The sequence below is a fragment of the Nicotiana tabacum genome, chromosome 22 (genome assembly GCF_000715075.1).
Source record: "Nicotiana tabacum cultivar K326 chromosome 22, ASM71507v2, whole genome shotgun sequence".
NCBI lineage: Eukaryota > Viridiplantae > Streptophyta > Magnoliopsida > Solanales > Solanaceae > Nicotiana > Nicotiana tabacum.
In genome coordinates this window covers 18,455,136-18,472,591 of record NC_134101.1, presented here as the reverse complement: position 1 = coordinate 18,472,591, position 17,456 = coordinate 18,455,136, and the positions used below count along the sequence as shown (strand labels likewise).

Here is a 17,456-nt window from a genome sequence, read left to right as displayed (position 1 = left end):
GCCAAGTACAATGTCTTCCTCGATCATAAAATGGCATTTCTCCCAATTCAACACCAAGTTCGTTTCTTCACACCTTGCTAATACTTTATCCAAATTTGCCAAGCAATCATCAAAGGAATCCCCAACCACCGAGAAAACATCTATGAAGACTTCAAGGTAGTCCTCGACCATATCCATAAAGATCTCCATCATACACCTTTGAAAAGTCGTCGGTGCATTACATAAGCTAAATGGCATCCGCTTGAAAGTGAAAGTACCATAGGGACATATGAAAGTTGTTTTCTTTTGATCTTCTGGAGCAATAAGGATTTGGTTATATCCCGAATATCCATCTAGAAAGCAATAGAAAGCACGGCCTGCCAACCTATCAAGAATTTTATCAAGGAAGGGAAGTGGAAAAATGATCCTTTCTCGTGACTTTGTTAAACTTACGATAGTCAATACACACTCTATACCTGGTCACTGTTCTTGTGGGAATCAACTCGTTCTTGTCATTGGTGACCACTGTCATGCCCCCTTATTTGGGACACATTGCACCGGAAAATTCCACGAACTATTGGAAATGGGGTAGACAACCCCGACATCCAACCATTTGATAATCTCCTATTTGACCACGTCTTGCATATCTTTGTTGAGTCTTGTTTGATGTTCAATAGATGGCTTGGCATCTTCCTCCAAGTTAATCTTGTGCATGTAAAATACGGGGCTTATTCCCCGAATATCCGCCAAAGTCCATCCAATCTCCTTCTTCCTCTTGTGGAGCACCGCCAATGTGGAGTCAACCTGCACGTTAATCAAACAGGAGGAAAGAATAACCGGTAAAGTAGAACAAGGGCCAAGAAATTCATACCTAAGATGTGGAGGCAATGGCTTCAACTCCAAGGTAGAAGGCTCTTCAATTGAAGGCTTTGTAGGAGGAGTTTTCCTATTCTCAAGATCCAAGAAAAGTTTCCGGGGTGCATAGTAGTACGACCCCATTCCTTGCAAAAAATTCACACATTCCATGAAGCCATCCATCTCGTCATCATCAAAGTTGAGCAAGACGGCCTCCAACATATCGCCCACATTAATCGTGGCACTTGTATCATCAATAATCACATCGGTCACCAAGTCCACGAAAGAACACACTTCATTGCAATTTGGTTGCCGCATAGATTTGCACACATGTAACAACATCTTTTCATCACCTACCCAGAAAGTGAGTTCTCCGGCTTCCACATCAGCAAGAGCCTTCCCCGTGGCAAGGAAAGGTCTTTCAAGAATAATCGGCACCTCATGGTCTACTTCACAATCAAGAATAACAAAATCTGCCAGAAGAATGAACTTATCAACACGAACCAATACATCTTCAATCACTCCCAACAGTCTTTTCATTGTACGATTGGCCATTTATAATCTCATAGATGTGGGTCTTGGTTACCCAATTCCCAAGGTCTTGAAAACCGAATAGGGCATCAAATTGATACTTGCCCCAAGACCACAAAGAGCTTTAGCAAACTCAGCACTTCCAATGGTACAAGGGATTATGAAAACACCGGGATCTTCCAATTTAGGAGCCATCGAATACACAATCGCCCTCACCTGATGAGTGACCTTGATAGTTTCAAAATTCATTGACCGCTTCTTTGTCACCAAGTCCTTCATAAACTTTTCATAACCGGGCATTTGCTCCAAGGCTTCAACTAATGGCACATTTATCGAGAGACTGTTCATCATGTCAATGAAGTTTTTGAATTGATTCTCGCCATTTTTCTTGGCGTGCCTTTGAGGATATGGAGGAGGTGGCTTAGGCAATGGTGCCTTAGCCATTTGCACTACCAGTTTTGAAATGTCAATAACATGATCCATAGACATGTTCACTTCCTCTTGAGTCTCTTCCACAGTGTCATCAATAGCAATCCACACTTCATTATTTGTTTGCACCACATTGTTCGGGATCTCCTCTTCTTCTATCACTTGCTCATCATCCACAAGTTTCCTTTAACTTGAGGTGGGTGTATTCCCACCTCTTTCACTTCTTGTAGTAATAGCCATGGCATGCCCCGTATTGTTCCCACCCTTTGGGTTCACCACCGTGTCACTTGGTAGTGCCCCTTTAGGATGAGAATTTAAAGTTTGAGAGATTTGACCCATTTGCACTTCTAAGTTACAGATTGATGTGTTGTGTGAAGCAAGTTGGGCATCGGAATCGGCATTCTTATCCATCATTTGCTTGAACATGTTCTCAATACGGCCCATTTTATTGTTGGAAGAACTAGGACCATGGGAAGGATAAAGATGTGGGTTGCTCAGTTGTTGATACATCGGGGTTCTTTGAAAACCTGACCCCCGATTTCCTTGATTGTTATTCCAATCGCCTTGATTATTGCCTCCCCCATTGCCTTGGTTATTGTTGTTATGCCAATTCCCTTGATTATTTCTTTCACTCCAATTGCCTTGGTTGTTGTTGTTATTCCAATTGCTTTTATTATTTCCACTAGTCCAATTACATTGGTTGTGAGAATTCCAATTGCCTTGATTATTTTGAGGTCTCCATTATTGTTGGCTATGGCCTTGGTAGTTATTTCTTTGCCCTTGAAATTTGTTCACATATTGAACCTCATGTTCTTGGTCATTATAAGATTCATCTTGATCAAATCCACTATCATCTTGCACAAAATTGTCCACTCTTTGTTGTACTTGTGGACTTCTTGTTCTTCGCTTGTTGATCATCATACCAACTCCCTCAATTGCATTGACTTGCCTCGGGTTTCGCACTTGTTGAAGTTGAGCTTTTGCCAATTGGTTCATGGTGGTAGTCAAGTAGGCTATGTCTTGTCCATGATCATGTAACTCTTTGTGAAGGTGGATCACATTGGGGTCACATTGTGGAACATTAGCCCGAGATTGCCACGCCGATGAAGTATCCGCCATCTCATTCAAGATATCACATGCCTCCGCATAAGGCGTAGTCATGAAGCTCCCACCGGCAAGTTGATTCATTACACATTGGTTGGTTGTATTGATCCCCCGATAGAAAGTTTGTTGAATCATGTTCTCCTTCATATCATTGTTGGGGCATTCTTTCACCAGTGTTCTATACCTTTCCCATATCTCGTGCAGTGGTTTATTGGGCTCTTGCTTGAATGCTAGAATTTTATCCCAAAGAATAGCCATGTGCCTGGGAAAGAAGTACATAGAAATAAATTTCTCTGCTAATTCATCCCAAGTATGAATGGAATAATTTGAAAAACGTTCCAACCAATCTAAAGCTTTCCCCCGTATAGAGAAGGGGAAAAGCCTTAGCCTCAAAGCATCCTCGAAGATATTTGTTTGTTTACTCCCCTAACACGTATCTACGAACCCCTTCAAGTGTTTGTATGCATTTTCACTCGGTGCACCGGTGAAGAACCCTCTTTGCTCGAGCAAAGTGAGCATCACGTTGGTTATTTGAAAGTTTCCCGCCCTAATATGGTGAGGGACTATAGTACTTGCATACCCTTAATTCGGCAATACCCGGTGTGGAGCCGCTCATGGTGGAGGTGGGGGTGGAGCGGGTACATTGTCTTGAGGCGCTCGGCCTCGTCTATTTACTTGAGGTTTAAGAGGGACCTCATCCATTTGACCATCCTCAACGTCCATGTCCCCCAAAGCTATGTTTCCGAGATCATTGTTTGCCATGATTGCACCTACAATTTCTCAACACGTTAGTAACAAGGATAGAAAAGAAGATATTTCAAAAACACACCTAAATATATAGTTAACACCGTTTTTAGCTCCCCGAAAACGAGGCCAAAAATTGAAGTCGTCCAATTTCACACCTCAATTCAAGGTTATGCAACAGTCAATTGCAATAATAATACCTAACAAGGGTCGGGATCGATTTCACAAGGAACTATATATGAGAGTTAGGAGTATATATTTTAGATGTGAGTTTGACTATCTCAATTTACACTTCCACAAACTTGGGTTATTTCTATGTCTAATTTAAATCTAAGATTAAAAAGTTGAGAAATAAATCTAAGAGAATTGTTTTTGTTGTTTTTCAAATTTTGTAAAAATCCTCGGGCTATGACCATCGCCTAGGTGTTTGCCTAATGGGATATAAATCTTAATGTTTGTTTTATTGATCGGGGTGTATTATAGCTATCAATACTCAATTACCCACTCAATACGTCTCAATCAGAGTGATTTTGCCCAATTTGGTTTTCTCAAGTCCAAATTGGTATTGCACAAAATGGTTGATAAAAGCTCAAGTTGGGTTATTACTATCTCTAGGTTGAACCCTTTAATTGGGATTATCAATCTCTCGATTAACCCAATTTCTTGTTAGCCAAATTTTCCTAGACTAAGTCTCTATTTCTCAAGTAGAAACCAAGTCAAATAAGCTTGAACTAATGTTTGCAACCATTAATTCCACAAATTAAAGCAAGAACAAGGCTAAATAATAAACATCCAACCATAAACAAGCATCAAATTAAACACCCATAAGGTTTACACACTAGGGTTGGATCACACCCCTAGTGAAAATCTAGCTACTCATGCTTGAGATTGAAGAAAGAGAAGAAGAAATTCTAATTAAACTCATATTGCAAAATTAAAATGATAAAATCTATGTTAAAATATCTCAGAAGTAAAGAGAAACTTGGAAGCTTTCGAGAAATTTGTGGTTAATGTACCCCCTCCCCCCCCCCCCCAAAAAAAGAGGAAGCTTTTCATGACACAATGTAGAGTCCTTCTCGTGACAAATACAGGATTTTCTTGTGACTTGACTTGCTTGCACATGCTACGAAGTAATACTAGTTTGTTTGTAAACAGAGGAAAGAACTTCCACGTCTCAAACACTGATCATCTTTTTCCCTGAGCTATTGCGCACATCGCCACGGCTTTATTCATTAAACACACATGCACATTAATTAAAGACACAGAGGCTGGCCTTGTGGGGACTGTGTAGACAACCTTAACTGAATGCCAACTTTACAGAACTCAAAGTTTGACCATCCTTCTCCACCTTATAATTTCTTCTCTCTTTCCCCTGTCGTGAGGTGCACTTTTGAAAGCAAATAACAAAACCCAAACCATAATATGAATAAATTCATTCCACCACTTTCCTTTTTTACACTAGGCCTACGGGTCGTTTGGTTCAAAATATCCCAAATTATATAATTTTGGAAATAAAATCAGGACTATAACATGAGTAACTTATTCCATCTTCTACCAAGACTTTTGTATATAAATAATACGGGCTTTAGCTAATATATCCGATCAAACACGAGATAAATTTTTAATCCCAAAATTTATAAATCAAGATAAATTATCTAATCCATATAAAGTGCTTTTATACTATTTCCTTCTGTTCATAATAAGTGATATTTTGGCCTTTTTATTTTGGTCCAAAATAAATGTTCTTTTACATAATCAAGAAGGAATTAATTTTTTTAATCCAAAATTTGCTCTTATTTACATATCTCAATGTGTCAAAATAACAATTAATTAAGGATAATTTACTGAATACATCTTTTTTTCTTCAAGGAGTTCGTATTTTCTTAAGAGGTGCGCCAAAAACTAAAAAGTCACTTATTATGGATCGAAGGGAGTAGTATATAATTTAACTTATCGTAACAGTTTAGTTGCTACTATTTATACTAATAAATCAAAGATTATCAAAGAAATTTATTAGTAATAATGACCTTAATAAGTGACATAATTGTATAAGTATGTTCTACGCGGCTACTCCATCACATTGCAAGTAACAATCCTACTATTTATTGTGTATATAGGAGTAACGATCATATACAGACTTCCCACCTACTCTGTCATTTAACGACTCACGGCAACAAGTAGTAGTGCATCAACTTCAAATTAGCTGGAGCCGGCTAATACGAAAATCGTCAATCTCCATATTACTGAACGATTATAAGAGATCTTGTGCAGCTGAACTCTTTTTAAGTCAATTACACTGCTGAGCATTCATTCTCGTCTTTCTTAAATTCTACCATTATGTCAAGCTTGATGGGCTCAAATGGTTTGGTCTTGGCAACAGCAATGGTTGTCTCTGCTGGCACTGTTATTCTTTTTGATCTACTTCGGGAAAAGTATTTGTCAACTATTCAGTTTGAACTTACAAACAACAAACAAGAATATTCCCCACATGGAAAACATATACTCAAGTCTTGTTTATCTTCAGGTACTATTTTCTCCCAGCTTCTTGGAACACTAGGTGATTGTTTTATCACTGTTTGCATGTGACACTTCTCATATATATTACAGGTGAAAAGAAGAAAAAGAAGAGAGTTCATTTTGCAGCTAATGTGAAAGATTCAAATGGAAATGGCGAGGAGTATAGAAGGGTATTTAAGAAATATTATAGCAAAACTCAAAGTAATTCGTGTGGTATGCCAGAGAATCGTAGAGCTTTGTACACTGGAATTCTCAAGGATCGGGTGCATCGCATGGAGTTCTCTTATTGATCACTAAAAAAAGGAAAACAGAGACAAATTGAGAGAAGAAATCCCAGGCTCTCCTGATTTAATCGTAAATCTTGATGTATGAACATATTTTAGAATATCTAAGTGGCGGAGCCACATATATGTACTCAAGGGTTGTTAATCATACATTCGTTACTCGGAAAATTATATTGTAATTAAGTAAAATTATTTTTTTATGTATATATATTACAAATTTACAATTCTTGACTTTCGTGAGTTTACTTCTCTATATTTTGGCCCACTTTGTGAAAATGTTGGCTCCGCTAGAGTCTTAACTTGATTGTTTTCTGCTGATGAGATTAACACTACTTAGTTAGTACGTAGTCGGAGACCATCAATTTTGGGTTCTCCTTTGGAGTTAGGTCGAATCACCTACCACTTGTAATTTATCTAATTGTCCAACTTCTACTCTTCTAGAGTTGGATTTGTTGACAGAATGATCTATAGTTGTAGGATGAAAGAAATTAGGGAGCGTTTGGACATGATTTCTTTATTTTTTTTTCCCAAAAAATATTTTCAAATCATTGTTTGGTTCTCAAATTGGACTAAACTTTTGAAAATTTTCTTGAAGATGAGTTTCAAGTTTGAAAGAGTGGTTTTCAAGTAAAAATTGATTTCCCCTCACAAAACTGCAATATTTTTTCAAGTAAAATGTATGTATAAACATAATTTCAAATATCATTTATTAACTTAACTTCAAAATACTATTTTTTTTCTTCGGAAATCACAAGTTTTATTTCTAAACGCATACTGAGATGCTTGAGCGGCCGATGACATCTTCAAAGTTTGTACCCATTTTTACAAATACATATGTAAAATATCGAGAAATATGTATATCTTTATGGAGATAGATGTTTTTTTTTTAAAGGTAAAATGGAGATTATATTATTAAACAAACGGTTACATAGTCAATACATAATCCCTGAGGACATTACTATTGTCTAAAGTGGCAAGGCTATTACAAACAAAAGTAGGAAGATACTTAATACTTTTACTGATTTCTTGCTTGTTCCTGTTTAATTCAAGATCAACAAAAGGGGGAGGACGAGCATGGTAAAAATATTTAGTTGGGATGAAGTGTTTAACAACTTCCTTTGCTAGGAGGTGCGCTACTTCATTTCTTTCTCTGAAGTTATGTCTCAGAGCTGAGAGCTTCGGCTGCTGCATTAACAACCTGCGGTCAAGAATAGTGTTAGATAAATATTGGTTGTCATCATATATGAGTTTGATGATTTTCGTGGAGTCTGTTTCAATTTTCATCTTGGGGAAATTCATCTCTTTTGCAAGCTTTAGTCCTTCTTGTAAAGCCATTAATTCAGCTTGCATGACTGATGCTGCATGGCATGATTTATGAAAATCAAGGATCCAGTCTCCATTGCTATTTCTGAATACTCCACCTAGTCCAGCTTCCATAGTAGTTTTTGAAAAAGCTCCATCTATGTTTAATTTACTTGTACCAATCCCACTTAATCTCAATCTTGATATTATGAACTTTAAAATGGTTTTTTTCAGTAAAGAAATTAAATTCCCAGGCTTGTTGAACAACTTTTGAGGCATGAAAATCAAGGTCTAAGTTATTGAAGTTGTTGTTATTCCTATTTTTCCAAAGGTTCCAGATAGAGAGAGGAAAAATGGTTTCCCAGCTTGTAGAATGACTAGTATTCTGAATGAATCTGTCTTTTAGGTTGATCAGCCAGTGAGAGTTATTGTCGATAGGCTAAGTCAAAATGTCCATATTGTTCCAAAAGCGCATAGTAGCTGGGCAATGTAGAAAAATATATTGAATATCTTCCACATTTTTCTTACAAATCGTGCAAATGGCATCAATATTAATGCCAATATGTGCTAACAAGGCTAGACAAGGAATACGTTTATGCATGCATTGTCAAAGGAAGTATTTGATTTTGTTAGGACAACGGAGGTCCCAAATCCAGCTAAAGGTAGTGTTATTAGTGTTATTAGGATTTAAAAGCTTGTAACAAGATTTTATAGTAAAAAACCCATTGATATTAGGGCCCCAACTCATAATGTCTTTTTTTAGGTCATTATTAGGTATTAGGGTCAAAGCAATATTATTAATAATTGTAGAAGGTAATTCAAAAGAAATATTTGAGATGTCCCACTGACCATGCTTAATAAGTTTTTTTATGAAAAGATTTAGGTCATCCCTACTAAGAGGACCATAAATAGAGTTTCTAAGAGTATTAGAGTTGTAAATCCACTTAGATGACCAAATATTCATTTTGGAGCTAAATCATGGGTGCCATAATGTGCCTTCATTACAAACTTTACGGCCTTTAAGAATAGCCTTCCAAATAAAAAATGTGTTAATTTTTGACTTTTTCAGGGAGTATTTTAGAGAATTAAGTTGTACCCAAGGGGTAGTAGGATTTTGCAAGAATCTCCAAGAGAGGCTTGTTAGCAAGGCGATGTTTTTGGATGCAGCTGAGCAGATACCAAGACAACCCTCAACTTTATCCTTTGTGACAGTTTGCAAATTAACAAGGTATAATTTTCTAGAAGAGTTGGTGGATCCCCAGATAAAACCTCTTTGGGTTTTATCTATTTGTTTTAGGATTTTGGTGGGAAGCAATGTATATTGCATGGAATGGGTAGGAATAACACTTAAGGTACTTGTGGCCAATGTTGTCCTTCCAGCCGTATTTAGGAAAAAAACATTTCCAATGGGATAGTCTAGTGTGCAATTTGTCTAAAACAAATTGAAAATCTTTAGGTTTTGAATTGTGATTAAGGATTGAGAAGCCAAGGTATTTATCAAAATCATGACTAAGTCTTATATCGAAAAGATTTGTGAAATAAGAAGTAATTGACAAGGGATAATTTTTTGAGAAGATGATTTTTGATTTTAAAAAATTTATGGATAGCCCAAATTCTTTGTTTTAATAGGGTCCCAATGCATAATGTCTACTTGATGATTAATGAGATGTGAGAGTAATTCAAAATAAATGATAAAGATATATGGAGATATAGGATCTTCTTGGCGTATACCCCGACTGGGACTAAAGAAGTTTGTTCTAGAACCATTTACCAGGATCTCCATGGAGCTAGTGCAAATACAATGCACGATTAATTTAGTCATTTTAGGGTAAAATTTGAAATATCTCAGAGTCTTATAGACAAAAGACCACTCTAGTCTATCAAAAGACTTCTCTAAGTATATTTTTATCAACATGTCAAACTTTAAACTTTTTGAACTACGGAGATTATTCATAATTTTCTGGATAATAATAGCGTTGTCACTAGCTCTTCTATTCTTAATAAAAATAGATTAGAGTGGACTTATAAGATATGGGAGGAAAAGTTTGAGCATATTAGCAATAATCTTGGTAATGATTTTATAAGAAGTATTACATAAACTGATTGGCCTGAAATTTTTGAGATTGTTTGCATTAGCAAATAGGTATGAGGCATATATAGGTTTCATTAGTTCCTGATGGCAAGGTTTGGGTCTCAAGCACATTATGACAATAATTAATAACTGAATCACCAATAATGTGCCAATACTTTTGATAGAAAAAGGGATGTATACCACCTGGACCTGGAGCCTTAAAAAGTTTAAAGGAAAAAATAGCCTTAGTAATTTCGATGTTTGATAAAGGCATATCAAGGATGGTTAAATCTAAAGAGGTATGGCATGTGGGGTCTTTCAGGATGGAAAATCTGTGGGTGATGGATTTGGAAGTATTAAAAGCATTTTGAAAGTAAGTGTAGGTATGGTCTAGGATTAATTTAGGATCTGAAATCCATTCGCCACTATCATTTGTGAAATACATAATAGCATTACGTTGTTTACGGTTAGAGGCCATTATGTGATTAAAAAAATTGTTGGCATCACCATCATTAAGCCAAAAAATTCTAGAGCGGAGTTTCCAATAATCTTGTTCTATTTTAAGAATATTATTGTACTCTAGTTGTAATTGAGATTCTAATTCTTGTAAGAAAATGCTCTTCTGGTATGAAGGAGAAGATTGAATCCCATTTAGACGAGCTAATAACCTTCTTTTTTTTTTTTGAAAATATCCCCAAAAGTCTTATTTTTCCACTTGATAACTTCCTCCTTATAGATTTTATGGGCATTAATCAGGTCGTTACTAGTCCAGCATTGCTTCATAATATTAATAAAGTCAGGGTGTCTACACCAAATAGTCTCCAATCTAAAGGGTTTACCACTATAATTCACATTCCTAGGGGTGAGTTGGATTAATAAGGGATTATGGTCTGAATGAGTCTTAAGGAGGTGTATAACCACTGCTTTAGGAAATAAATTCAACCAATCATTATTAACAAAAAATTTGTCAAGCCTTTCCTTAATTAGGCCCTTAGATTTTTTTCTATGACTAGACCAAGTATATTTGCATCCCTTATATCCTAAATCCATAAGGTTACAATTGTTGATACTATTCCATAAAGAGTTGCTACGTCTAATGGGGTTTCCTCCAAATTTGTTCTTAACACTAAAGGTGTCATTAAAATCACCCCCTAATAGCCAAGGCCCCTTATAATTTCTATGAATATTTTCTATGTTTTGCCATAATTCACGTCTTTAATCTAGTTTAGTACTAGCATAGATAGAGGAAAATAGCCAAGTAGCATGAGTAGGGAGTACCTCAATAGTGGCATGGATTTGTTGGTTCCTCCTAACATTGTGAACTTTCACAATACCAAAATCCCACAAGATGACCATTCCACCAGCTTGTCCCTCTACTGGGACCTCAATCATCTCCGAAAATGCAAAGTCATTTAAGAGGGAAACATGATTTTCCATACGAGTTTCCAATAATGCCACCATGCATGGTTTATGTGTATCAACCATTTCTCTAAAATTAACACAAAAGTTATCGTTGTTACTACCTTGCATGTTTCAGATAATGAAATTAGTTGGTTGATACATCATCTCTGCTTGGTTGTTGATTGAGCCATTCTGCAGACTTGCATGGAATACTGGGTTCCTCCTTAGTGAGGGAACAACTATCATTGCATGAATCCCCACTATTGGATCCTGTGGTGGCCTTATATCCATTGAACATTTGTACAAATCTTGGGGGCAACTGAGAATGTACCTCTTCTCTTGCATTTCCCTGAAAAGATACACCTTTACTTCGTTTAGGCTTGAAAATTCTATTATTTCCTCTGATCCTAGAAAATTTATCTCTTCTGCATTCTCCACTTGATGGTCTTTTGGTTCTGGTACATTGGGATGGGGTGCTTGAGGTGGTGCATGGTTTGCTGGTGGTGGTGCATAGGCTTAGTTCTGAGCATGGTTTTGAGCTACTGGCCATGGCATGAAGATTGGGTTTAGGTTCGAGATCTCCCCTGGTGGAAAGAAAGGGAGGTCCATTGCCATGTTCTGTGGTTGCAAACGGGTTGAAGTATGGAGGCAGATTCTACTAGTTCTTCATTGACTGGGCTAGGTTTGCATTCATTGTAGGGGCTAGTGGGTGGAGAATGTTGTTCAACCATACATGATTGAGGTAGTTGCTCATGGGCATGTGCATCCCCTCGGATACTAGTTGGGCTAGGAAGTGTGAATTTTGGAGTATGATCATTGTCTCCTGATCATCCAGGATCATGTTGAACGATATTTCATGGCCCATTAGAGCTTGCTCTATCCAAGACAATGGTTAGTGGTCTTGAGGTAGGGGTTGGATGAAGAAGATCGTTTGGTTCCCTGTCTGAGTGTTCATGTTTGGTGGTGGATTGGCCATTGTGTGTGCTCGTTGGTGTCTTAGAATTTGTACAAGTCGGAATCTTCTCATTTAGGATATTAGTATTCTTGGCATAGTTATTACCAGAATACTGGTTTATATTATCTATAGGGGATAAGTTTGGTAGAAGAGGAATGAATTTGAGTAGGAGAATTAGATAGGCTGGTAATAATTGAGTCTACTTGCATGCTTTGGTTGCTTGTAGATGATGAGATTTTAAAGGGATTTGGTGTAGTAATAGGACTAGGTATGTGTTAGTCTTTATTGGCCAATTGTGCAACCAAGAGGTTCTTGTGACAGGTGTTGTGGGACACCATCATCCTCTATGCATGTAATATTGTTATTATTGGTGATATTAGAGTGGTTAACCATAGGGATTAACGGGTCTTTTGTACTGTGTTGGAGTGTATTTTTAACGAGTTTTGTCTCATTATTATCATCAGTAAGTAGCTTAGGCATTTGCATGTTAGATAAACTAGCCTCTTTCATGAAATACACGTTGTCATTATTAGTGTTATTAGAAGCCACGTCAGAAACTTTTAAATCTAAAATCATTTTTGAAATTGAAATATCTTTTCTATCCAGGTCCATAGGCGGATTAACCAAGGCAAGAAACTTGTTTTCCCTAGTAACGTGATCTTGTGTCGAAAGATCACTATGATTAGTGATGATCTTTGTTTTGATCTTATTCTGATTAATAGGGATGTTGTTGCTGGTATTAGAGATTGAGTAGAAAACTTACCTAGTATCCCATGTGAAAGTTTAGTGATTATACCTGGCTATTGGATTGCCTCATTCCCCCTCCGATTGGTTCTCTTATTCTTGGTAAAATTAACCACTTGACACACTTCTCCACTGATTTCCTGGACATTGTTGCATTCATTTGGTTGGAGAGTTGTGCTGCTTGTTAATGTAATTGGCACATGTGGCGTAGCCTTTTTAATTTGTCACTTTACAGTCACATGACCCAGCCTCCCACAATTTTTACATAAGAAATTCTCACCCTCATATTGGACATGTTGCTTGTGACTTCCAATATGGATGAAAGGAATAACAGGTTCCTCTAATGGCAATTCTATGCAAAGTCTTGCATAACGACCTCTTAGGTTAGAAGATGTACAAGCATCAATTTTTAATAATCTGCCAATGGTATTCCCAATTTTTTTCAGTATAATACCATCGTAGAATTCAGTTGGCAGTTGTGGTAAACGGACCCATACAACTGTTAGTGAACTATCAGCTTCCGTTGCTAGAAAGTTTGGTTTCCACTGCCGAACTGATAGGAAGTGACCAAATATAAACCATGGACCATAGTGGAGTACCTTAAACATGTGTTCCTCACAATTGAATTTAGTAATATAGTAGTCTTCTCCTAGATCAATTAATGGGAAGTTCTTCGGGATTTTCCAAATTTCTTGTATTTTCCTTTTAAGAAGATGATGTTGGATTCTTTTACCATGGAGTTTGATAATGACTGAGAATTTTCATGGTTGATACATACGCTCTTGTTCTTCCAGCGAAAGGTGGATTTGGTTGCCTCCAATTGAATTTGTATTTAAGGATATTGGACTTTCTTCTTGTGACAGTGATGTATAGTTTCCATATGAAGGGGTGTACATTAATTAATGTACCATGCTCGCCCGCTATTAATTTATCTTTAAAGCTTGGACCAGGTTTACATGGATCTGTGTTAGTGGTTTTTGATACTATATCTGGTGGTTTGGGTGGGATTTGGCGCAATTGGCTTAGATTATCCATAGCTAGTGGAGAAGGTTATAGCAAGTATAATAGACTTGTGTCACGTCCTTAATTATTAACTAAGTACACGTGTGGCACTTGACAACTCGTTCACTATCTTGCACAACTTGCTCACATTCTTGCTATGCCAAGTCAGCCTTACCACACTTAAGATCGCTAAGAGAATGGTAGAAAGAACACAAGAGAATTGTTAAAGGAAGCTTTGTATTAGAGAGAACTTGAACTTTTTGCTTGGTGAATTACAAATGAATGGCCCCCTTTATATACCAGTCTCCTAGAGGCTGGTATGTAAATATTAATTATTACACAAGTCCTTAATATTTACAAGATAAGGGCTTTGTTTAGAACTCTTTACAAACCTAGCGGATTCGAAAGACTTTCCTATCAAATCCATAGGGATCTAGGGTCTTCCAAAGGAAATGTCCATACTTCTCTAGAATCTTCTCATAAATGCTAGCCTTCTTCCTATGTAAGCTTCCACATGGCATTAATATATGCCAAATGGTGCCTATGTGGCATGGTGATATGGCGGGTTATCACATTCTCCCCAACCTAATATTGCAATGACTGCGGCGCAATGCTGTTGCATAAACTCTCGGATCTTATCTTTGAATTTCCATAAGTCTCCATATCGTTCCCACGTAGCCTCCTCCGGAGATTGCCCCTTCCTATGGACGAGGAACATTGCGGTGGATTTCTGTCCTTGTTTTTACCTGGCTTGGTAATCAATAATAGCCTTAATCACCCGGTCATGTGAGGCGGTGATAGTAATAGGCGCTCGACTTGATTGGCTCCTACTCCGATCATCCTTGTATTCATGATATGGCTTAAGCATGCTGGCATGGAAGACATGATAGATCTTAAGATACGATGGCATGTCAAGCTTGTATGAGATATTGCCTACCTTGGAGACGATCTTAAATGGCACCCTCATACTTACGAATCAGATTCTGATGCATGCCCCGTAGTGCCTTGAACTGTCTTGGGTTAAACTTCACCGTTACCATGTCCCCAATTCTATAGTCCGTGGGATGCCGCTTACTGTCTGCAAACTTCTTCATATTGTTAGTTGCCTTATACAAGTAGGACTTAGCATTGTCAGGCTACTCCTCACATCCTTTGGCCATATGATAAGCCCCCAAACTCTTTCCCTTAAACGCAACTGGTCATGAATGAGGAGTTTGTGGTTGTTAGCCTGTGACTAGCTCAAATAGTGTCCGCCTCGTGGACTCACTCCGCTGCAAGTTATAAGAGAATTGGGCGATGTCCAGGAACCTTGCCCAATCTTTCTGATGCACGCTTATATAATGCCTCAAGTAGTATTCCAGTAAGGCATTGTCCTGTTCCGTCTGTCCATCCGTCTGTGGGTGGAAACTAGTGGAAAAGTGTAGTTTCGTGCCAAGTATGTCGAATAACTCTCTCCAAAAGTTTCCAGTAAATCGAGGGTCTCGATCACTGATAATATTCCTTAGTAAGCCCCAATACTTCACCACGTTCTTAAAGAATAGATTGGTGGCTTCCTTGGCAGTGCAACCTGGTGAGGCGGGCATGAAGGTGGCATATTTAGAATATCTATCCACGACCACCATAATAGTACCACAACCATCAGACTTCGGTAGACAAGTGATAAAGTCCATAGTCACGCTCTCCCATGGACGCTCAGCGACTAGTAGTGGTTCCAAAAGTCCTCCGGGTTGTTGCTCAACCTTGTCCTGCTGACAGATAAGACAAGTTTGCACATAACATTCTATGTCATCTCGCATGCGTGGCCAATAGTAGACTGACTCAACCAAGGCCCTAGTGCAATATTGGCCCGGATGACCAGACCAAATTGTGCCATGACTCTCCCTTATGATCCGCCGTCTAATGTCTTCAAACGTAGGCACGTAGACCTGCCGACCCGTGGTAAGCAATATGCTGTCTTCTACCCAAAAATGTCTCGTCTTGCCCTGGTTGGCTAACTCGATAAGCTGATTGGCTGCTGGATCATGCTGCAAGCCTTCTTTTATAGCCTCATGAATGTCCCAACTTGCTAAAGTGATGGCAGCAAGCTCGGCTTTCCGGATCAAGGCATCGGCTACAACGTCACCTTTGCCCGGCTTGTACTTCAGCACATAATCAAACTCGGCCAAGAAATCATCCCACCTAGCCTATTTTGGTGTGAGCTTCTTCTGCGTCTGAAAGTAGCTAGTAGCCACATTGTCAGTCTTGACCAAGAACCTCGACCCGAGCAAATAATGTCGCCATGTACGAAGGCAATGCACAATGGTAGTCATTTCCTTCTCTTGCACCATGTAACGACGCTCCGTCTCATTTAACTTATGGCTCTCAAACGCTATGGGATGCTTATCCTGTATCAGGACACCCCTAATGTCAAAGTCTGAGGCATCTGTGTGCACCTCAAATTTTTTGGCAAAGTCAGGTAGTGCCAAGACTAGCTCCTCTGTTACAGCTGCCTTAAGGCCTTCAAACGCCTTTTGACAGTGCTCCATCAAAACCCATGGCTTGTTCTTCTTTAGCAACTCAGTCAATGGTGCGGCTTTTGCTGAGTAGCCACTGATGAACCGATGATAGTAGTTAACAAGGCCAAGGAAAGATCTCAACTCAGTTACCTTTATAGGTGCCTCCCACTCCTAGATAACACGTACCTTAGCCTCGTCCATGCGTAGCTCGCCATTGCTAATAACATGTCCTAAGAAGTGCACCTTTAATTGTGCAAACTCGCATTTCTCCCTCTTGATGTATAGATTTGTAAAACCTTCCTTAAGTGCTCCATATGCTCCTCCAATGTGTTGATGTAGATGACTATGTCGTCTAGGTAGAATACCACGAATTGATCAAGGTAGGGATGGAAAATCTTGTTCATAAGGGTGCAAAATGTGGCTGATGCATTGGTTAAGCCGAAGGGCATCACCAACCACTCAAAAGCTCCATATCTCGTCACACATGTTGTCTTCGGCTCATCACTTCTGCAATGTGAACCTAGTAGTAGTCCTTGCTAAGATCCACCTTGGTAAAGTACTTGGCTTGCCCAAGTTTATCGAACAAGTCAGCAATGAGCGGTATTGGGTACTTATTCTTCACTATGACCTTATTAAGTGCTCGGTAGGCTATGCACAAGCACAACGATTCATCCTTCTTCTTCTCGAACAATACTGGTGTGCTGAAAGGTGCCTTTGATGGGCGAATATGACCAGCATCTAGCAGCTCTTTCAATTGTTTCCTGAGCTCCTTTAGCTCGGGCGATGCCTTACGATATGGGGAAAATGCGGGTGGCTTAGCCCTTGGCTCCAACTCAATCTTGTGATCCACCTCTCGCCTAGGTGGCAAGTGCTTAGGCACCTCCTCGAGCATGACATCTTTGTTTTGCTCAAGCAACTTCTCTATGCAAGGCAGCAGAGTCTCTTGAAAATTCTTGTCTTCCTCCAGACTTGCGATGGTTGCCATGAACGTCGGCTCCCCCTTCTTGATCCCCTTGACAACCTGCATAGCTGAAAGTTGTGCT

General features: G+C 38.6%; 1 protein-coding gene across 1 annotated transcript; it reads left to right on the top strand.

The window, feature by feature from the left end:
* The first annotated feature begins 5,831 nt into the window (after positions 1 to 5,831).
* On the top strand, positions 5,832 to 6,667 carry LOC107819186 (uncharacterized). The gene is made up of 2 exons (XM_016645277.2): positions 5,832 to 6,166; positions 6,250 to 6,667. The coding sequence occupies exons 1-2, from the start codon at positions 5,980 to 5,982 to the stop codon at positions 6,447 to 6,449; spliced, it is 387 nt and encodes a 128-aa protein (XP_016500763.1). The 5' UTR covers positions 5,832 to 5,979; the 3' UTR covers positions 6,450 to 6,667.
* The last annotated feature ends 10,789 nt before the right edge of the window (positions 6,668 to 17,456 follow it).

Excerpts from the sequence above, each read along its gene's own strand:
- LOC107819186 (XM_016645277.2), top strand. The coding sequence starts at position 5,980 with ATGTCAAGCTTGATGGGCTCAAATGGTTTGGTCTTGGCAACAGCAATG. Across the intron at positions 6,167-6,249 it reads CAAGTCTTGTTTATCTTCAG|GTGAAAAGAAGAAAAAGAAG; the intron begins GTACTATTTTCT and ends TATATATTACAG.